Source organism: Arachis duranensis, chromosome 2 (genome assembly GCF_000817695.3).
Source record: "Arachis duranensis cultivar V14167 chromosome 2, aradu.V14167.gnm2.J7QH, whole genome shotgun sequence".
In the NCBI taxonomy this organism is placed as follows: Eukaryota; Viridiplantae; Streptophyta; class Magnoliopsida; order Fabales; family Fabaceae; genus Arachis; species Arachis duranensis.
In genome coordinates this window covers 77,083,846-77,091,801 of record NC_029773.3, presented here as the reverse complement: position 1 = coordinate 77,091,801, position 7,956 = coordinate 77,083,846, and the positions used below count along the sequence as shown (strand labels likewise).

General features: G+C 34.5%; 1 protein-coding gene across 4 annotated transcripts in view; it reads right to left on the bottom strand.

The window, feature by feature from the left end:
* The window catches only part of LOC107475005 (thymidylate kinase), a 5,495-nt gene extending 3,612 nt beyond the window's left edge, over window positions 1-1,883 (bottom strand). For 2 of the 4 annotated variants that reach the window (XM_016094649.3, XM_016094652.3), the window contains exons 1-2: window positions 1,532-1,883; window positions 1,234-1,283 (exon numbers count right to left, since the gene is read on the bottom strand). Coding sequence is in view for 2 of the 4 variants with exons in the window: in XM_016094652.3 (XP_015950138.1) it covers window positions 1,234-1,271 (38 nt within the window). In the remaining 2 variants the exon portion in view is untranslated. Of the gene's footprint in view, window positions 1-1,233; window positions 1,349-1,531 lie in introns of those variants that run through there. The other 2 variants (XM_016094650.3, XM_052257099.1) reach the window with 2 other exon arrangements.
* Between the last annotated feature and the right edge of the window lie 6,073 nt (window positions 1,884-7,956).

The following is a 7,956-nucleotide window of genomic DNA, read 5'->3' as shown; positions in this document are numbered from 1 at the left end:
TGGTGCGCTTTTGTTTTCTACTATATTTCAGAGCACGGTATGGAAGTTTAAAAAAAAAAGTTTACATGTATGCACACATAGACTTCTTATAACAAAAACTAAAATTTTACGCAATAAAATAGAAAGCATATCAATTTCAACACTACAAAATAAGTTTAAATTGTTCAACTTTACATAGAAAATAAGAGAGTAAATGCTTAAGTTAATCCCCTAAAATTTCAGACTAATCAAATTGGTCCTGGAAAACTTTTTTTTGCATCAAATTGGCACCCGAAATTTTTGCCTTGAATCACGTTAGTCCTTGAGAGAACTTTTACTGCTCTTCCGTTTACGGCGAGCCAGTGTGGATGGTTATGTAATCACGTGCAGGATGCTACCAGATGAGTTTGTTTGACTCAAATTGGTCCCCAACCTAATTCAAGAAATAAAACCCTAACTCCCAAATTAACCTCATCCTTACTCTCTTCTTCCCTTCTTCTCCTCTCCAATGTTAAATGAAAGTATCTCTACTGCAACTAACATAAAACTCTACACTGAAATCAGGCCTTTCTACCAGAATCATTCTTAATTCACCAAGATTTAGACACCCAGAAAGTATATGCTATATCATTCACAAATTATGTACTTTAACATTCACACCACAAGAATAGAAATGAACTATTAGCAGACCCATACCGATAAGTAGGGGTGTTCATAGTGCAGTTTGGTTTGGTTTAATGGTTTTGATAGAAAAAATCATCCAATCCAATCGTAACGAATTTAATTGGATTGTTTGGTTTGGTCTTTTTGTCTGAGCCCAACCAAACCAAACCAAACCGAATATAATTGGATTGGTATGGTTTGGTTTTTCAGTTTTACCTGTCCTGGTCATACTTGGTGTATTAAAAACCTGTCCTATGCCATTTTCAGCCAATAATATGCAATAAAGTACCAACACATTAGAAGTAACAAGTTCAATTTCATAAAGTCACAAACTGCAGTCATACAACACAATAACTAACATAATTGAAAGTTCAACAAATCAAAATATATGTCTTGATTTAAACACAACAGGTTCAGCAACAACAAAGCAAAAACAAAAGTAAATCAAATTACATTGCTGTTTCTTCAGCTTGTTTGAACTACACACATAAGTAAATCAAATTATTCTTATATTGTATTGTTGTCCATACTTAAACAAGCCAAAATAAGAACTCAAATGAACTATAATCATATAGCAACTATGAATCGCACCTGCTGATTTTCAATCTTGTCCTTCCACTGCAAATCATGTCAAAACCACCCTGCGGACCGATATTGCAACTGTCAGATCTCAAAAATTTGTCATCACTGAAATAAGAGAGAACCTACACACCAAAGGATTAAATATCTATTTAATTAGAAATTCAGGATGCTAACAGTATTACTGGCCTCAGAATTCAGAAATCATATATAATATATATAAAGCATTTCCAGAATCCAGCATAACTAGGACATTGTTCAATTTCAATTCCAAAAGAGTAAAATAAAAACTACAAGTATGAAAATGTACCTGATCTCTACAAGGATAAATATAGTCCGAGTTGAGTTCAACCAATTTACTTGAGACGTCTCCATTCTAAATGCAGATATTCAAAGAGTTGATGGGACAACGGAGACGAAGCAGCTGAAAACTGAAAAGGAGTCAAGGCAGCGGCTGCGAAGTGCAAGGGAAGTGTAAGGGAGGACCACGGCTACGCGAAGTGCAGGGGGTTAAGTGTAGCGGAGAAAGGAGAGTGGAGTGTGAATGTGCAAGGGTCGAGGGAGAGAGTGAGAGACTGGACCTTGGAGGCTGGATAGCGCCGCTGATGCCTCACAACGGCGGCTGCGACTGCCAGCCTGCCAGGGAGGGAATGGCTGAGCGGCTGTGANTTCCATGGTCTAAATTTTAAATTTTTATTTGTGAAAAAATATGTGATTTCTCATTTTTAATAATTTTTTTTTCATATTTTTTTAATTTTATTTATAAAATAAATGATAAAAAATCACATTTTATTTGTTAATATAAAATTCAAAATTTAAAAAGTTTAAATCTTTAATTTAAGGATATCTTTAAAGTTTTACGTATATTTTCGATTTGGTTGGATTTGATTGTTTTAAAGTTTATTTTAGAATCGAAAATCCAATTCAATTGATAAAAAAAACACTAATTAGTTCAATTTTCGATTTTCAATTTGTTTAGTTTTTAATTCTTTTAGTTTGGTTCATCGATTTTATTTTATTTTGTTCAATTTTGAACACTTTAGTATCCCGTCCTAATTATAGGAGTGTAAGCGGATTGGATCAGATCGGATATGGCTGAAAATTTGATCCAATCCGCACAATTTCTATTAGATCGGATCGGATATGATATCCATGTTTTTTAGTGTCGGATCTGATCCGGATCGGATATCGGATATATCCGCATAATTGAATTCAAAACTAAAAATTCGATCTGATCCGCACAATTTCCATCGGATCGGATCGGATATGATATCCGTGTTTTTAGTGTCGGATCCGATCCGCAAATGTGCGGATCGGCTATCGGATATATCCGCATAATTGAACCTTTTCTTTTTAATCATATTTCTATGTAAAAAATTCAATAAAAATATTTCTTTCACATTTTTTAACATATTTATTCCTAAAATATTTTTAATCAAACTTTTTCTAAATAACAAAAATAAAATAATACAATATATGAATAATAATTAGTAACTAAAACATACAAACAAGTAAATATAATACCAAATATATATATATATTTATTTATTTTTAATTATTATTGTGCGGATCCGCGGATCAGATATGCAGATGTAAAGCAGATATCCGCGATCCGATCCGATCAATGTGCATATCAGATCGTATCTATAATTTTCGGATCGGATGCGGATATTTACCGCGGATCTGCGAATACGATCCGATCCATGAACACCCCTACCTAATTGTTTTAATAATCCTATCTTCACCTAATACAACTTTCTCTTGGCTTGAAATTCATTCTATGTTTTCTATGAATTTTTATGAAAATCCAAACCAGCTTTATCATAAAGAGGTTTTTAACTAGCCAAGAGTTGATTCAAATTTTCAGAACTTTGAGCAAAGTTGGCTAAGTCTTCCTTAAGCCTCTTTATCTCTTTATGCAGCCACTCATTTTCTTCAAAATAATTCATATTTGTAGTTACAGAATGGTGGTATTCACAGCTTTTAAGTTGAGCTTTCAACTGCTTGTTTTCTTCAATAAGTTTAACACCAGTTTTAGCCTCCCTTAATTTATCTTTGAGAAAATCATTTTCAGTTTTAAGAATAGTAATTTGTGATTCAAGATCTTGGTTTTCACTTAGGAAGCATCTAATTTTTTCAAAAAGGTGATTTATCATGAGATGAAGGTCTTCAGTATCAGGGTTAGGAAAAACTACCTGCTCAACGTGATCTGCCATAAGACAAGTTTGTAACTTGGTTTCTGACCTTTTTCGGCTTCTCTTCTTTCTTTAGTTTGGGGCAATCAGATTTGAAATGCCCAGCCTCTTTGCAGATGTAGCAGATCACTTTGCTGACATCCTTCTTCTTTGAGCTGCTTCCTCTGTTTTTTTCCTTCAGTTTCACCATTTTTCTGAATTTTATGACAAACAAAACAAAATCATCTTCAGAAGAGTTATCACTGAATTCATCATCCAGAGGGTTAGTAACAGATTTGAGATCTATTCCTTTCTTTTTTGTATCTTTTTTCAAATATGTGTATTCAAAAGTAAGTAAATTTCCTCTCAAATCATCATAAGTCATAGAATCAAGACCAATACTCTCAGATATCACTATTGCCTTAGTTTTCCACTCTTTTATGAGACTTCTCAAGATTCTCCTCACAAGCACAGATTCAGGATATGTGATCCACATAGCATCCAAGCCATTGATGATGATGTTGAATCTTTCAAACAATTCATCTATCGTCTCTCATTCCTTCATTGAGATATTTCATACTCTCTGTTTAGTATGTCTATTCTGGTCTTCTTTACTAGAGTTGTTCCTTTATAAGTGATTTGAAGTTTGTCCTAGATTTTCTTTGCTGTTGTGCATCTTGATACCCGTCAATATTCCTCGAAGCTGATTGCACAGTTAAGCAAGTTGATAGCCTTGGCGTTGAGCTCCACCTTCTTTCTGTCTTCTTCAGTCCAACTAGCTTTACCTTTGGGAGAAACCACACCATCAGCTCTGGTAGTGGTTGGAAATTGAAGACCTTACAGAATTATCTTCCAGAGTCTGTAATCTACTGATTGTGCAAGATCTTCATTCTTTCCTTCCAATAAGTGTAGTTCTTTCCATTAAAGAGGGGATGCATGTTGCTTGACTGCCCTTCTGTCAGAGTATAAGCCACCAAGTTTGAGCCACCATTTTCTGCCATCAGATCTTTTCTCCAAGCTGCAAAGCTTGATCTCTTTGAGACCAAGCTCTGATACCAATTGATGGTTATCAGTGGCTAAGAGAAGGGGGGTTGAATCTTAGCCCCTTTTCGCTGAGTAACACTTTCTGCCTTTAATGAATACTTTAGGAGATATTTTTATTTTTTTGTCTCGTCACTAGTCAAGAGACATATTCTTTTTGTCTTGTAACCAGTGAAAAGATATTTTTCGATTTTGTCTCCTGTGCAACAGAATCAGAAATGGAGTAGAAGAGAAAGAGAGAATCACACCAAGAAGTATATTGGTTCAGCTGCTAAGCGCAACGCAGCCTACATCCAGTCTCCATCACAACAATGATGGAATTTCACTATAATCATGCAGATTACAGACACCAATTCTCCCTATGAACTATCCTTCCTATCCAGGACAAGTCCAGAATCTAACCCTAATCCTGAACTTGACTTGGTCACCTACCAAGCTTTCAACTGGTAAGTGCTAACCCAACTTGCAAGGGGATTCCCACAGAATCATGATACACAACACAGATGTACAAATGACCTCTAAGACATCTATGACTTTTTTTTTAATTTTGTACACTCTGCCTTTTTTCGCTCACTGGTTTTTTCTTACAAACCTCACATTATTTGCCTTTTTTCACCATGAGACTCAAGACAGACAAAACTTAAAGAAAATACAAAATAAAAGACATTGAAGGAGAAGAACTTATGTTAGCTTGGGTAGATATGAGAAAACTGTGCTTTCTCTCCTTGTCTCAAGCCTTGGCTGTTCACCCTTATTATAGAAGGGGAAGCTTCCAAGGTTGAAACGGTTCAACCGAGCCACCTTCTTCTTCTTCAACACTAAAACCGGTTCGGACAGAGAGAAGAGAGAGGGAACTGAAAGCAAAAACCAACATGCAATTACCTCTCTCTCATCCCTTCTCATCAAGCTTCATCAATCTGAGCCTTCCATCTTGACTTAATCCCCAAGAAGGATTTCTGACCCTTGATTAACACTTGATCTTTGATAGCTTTAACTGCTCCACTTCTGCTTCCTCCTCCACGTAGGTACAGTAGCTACCTTCTGTGATGGATGAACAAAAAGTAGAAGCGAGCCATACCCCAAGGATCTTTTTCTCTGACCGAATTGGATCTTCCACCATTTTTAGGCATGGTGATCCTGAGACTTCTTAACCACATCTTACCTTAAGTGGCAAAGATCTCAGTCACGCCATATTGTAGATCTTCCTTTTGCAAGAGCTATCATCACCTTGGCCTTTTTCTTGTCCATAGCTTCTCTGCTTCTACCTCTGATGGCTTGCTTCTTCAACCTTCTTCCTGACATAGAAGTGACCGAAAGTAGAGAGAGAAGAGAGAGAAAAGTGAAAAGTTTTCAATGAAATTGAAGAAAGAAATTAAAATGAATTAATTTTTCACTCTCTATGCCTGGTAACGTGTAATCAATTAATGTCATCATATCACTTGCACTTTCTCTTTCATGTTACCAAGGCAATTAAAGCTAATAAAATGAATTTGAAATCCATCAAAGAAGGGAGTGGCATCCATGGAAAGCATGCAATCTTGCTTTCTTCCTTCTTTTAATTTCGGACCAAGCTTTGTTGGTCTTGCAACAAGGATTATTTTTGGGCTTGCACAATAATTTTTTGGCCCAACTAACATAATAATTCAGCCACATGTCATATGGTATATTTGCTCGAAGCTGAATATTATCAATATATTTTTGGGCTCTAAATATCTTTATGCCCAATGACCAAAATATGCAAGTAACATAGAAATTATTAAATAAATAATTTTGAAGCATAAATCAATTTAATAATTTTAATTATTATTTTAATAATATTTGATCATCATATTAATTTGGAGTTTTTCAAACTCATCAGGTAAGTACCTTATGATCATTCAAAAAAATTGACAAAGGTTGAATTGGATATTATTTTACTCTACTATTTACAAATTATAACTATAGAACAAGTTTTAGAAAAAATATTTAATTTAGTCTGTGAAAATTTTAACTAGTATCATAATAATTCTTAACTTTTAAAAATAAACAAATTAGTTCCTTAAATTGAAAAATGTGAATCCCCACTTGTCCTTCTCTAAACCTCCATTTACATAATGATGATGTATATTATTAAGTGCCAAGTTGGCGCTTTGAATCCTTGATTCTAGCACCCCTTGGCTCTCCGAAGTGAAGCCTTTGCTTCGATTGTGCATTGCATTCACACATTGTTGACTATAAGGTTTCATTTTCATTTCTTTTTTCATACAAGTCAACCTATGGCTTGAGACAAGTTTCGAGACAATAATTTATTAAGTTCTCTACTACTTTGCTTGGTACTAGTTTCACTCGGTCAAAATCAGATTATTCTCTATTTCATAAAAGAACTGATGATTCACTTCTTATGGTGCTTGTATATGTTGACAACATCATTGTTGCTAGTAAACTTAATGATGTTGTTGTCCAAACTCAGACTTTGCAAAGTCTTTTCAAACTCAAGGTGCTTGGCCCCTTGAAATATTTTTCTGGATTGGAGATGGCAAAATCTAAAAAGGGCATTTGTTTGTCTCAACGAAATTGTGCTCTTTCTTTACTCGAAGACACTGGTTTTTTAGATTGTAAACATGCCTCTATACTCTTGGACTCAAACATAAAACTTAATGCAACTGATGGTGCTTTGCTCGAGGATGTAGGACAAATTAAGAGCTTGATTGGTAGGTTACTTTACCTTATTATTTCAAAATCGATATTTGCTTTGCTGTGAATAAACTAAGCCAATATATGTCTACTTCTTATACAACCCATTTAAATGCTATCTATCATATTTTAAGATATTTGAAGGCTGCACTTGGATAGGAATTATTTTTTTCGGTTTCTTCTCCTTTATATATCAAGGCATATGGGGATGCTGATTGGGGGAGCTGTGCCAAAACCAGACGATCCACTACCAGCTATTGCGTTTTCTTTGGCGATTTTCTAATCTCATGAAAGTCGAAGAAACAAGTCATAGTTTTGAGGTCCACAGCTGAAGTAGAGTATCGAGCACTTGCCAATGTCATTACTAAAGTTGTGTGGATTATGAGGCTGCTTCGAGATTTTGAGATACAAGTTAATCCACCTTTCATCTTTTGTGATAACAAAGGTACAATTCACATTGCAGAGAACCCCACCTTTCATGAGCGTGCCAAGTATATTAAAATGAATTGTCACTTTACTCGAAAACATGTAAAAAATAATACCATAAAATTGGTGCATGTAAAGTTAAGACATCAGTTTGTCGACATCTTAACAAAAGTTGTGTAGTCTACTTTATTTAAGAGTTTAATTAGCAAGTTAGGAATTATTAATATATTTTTTTTAGTTTTGAGAGAAACTGAGAAAGTATTAGCTAATATCTTACTTTGCTTATTATGATTAATTACTGTAGTTAGTTAATTAACCTTATTTATAAAAGAATCTTTTCTGTTAGAGCTTGTTAGTTATTATTGAGATGAATTAGTATGTAAATAGATGTAGTTGACATTGTATGTGTGTATATATTTCA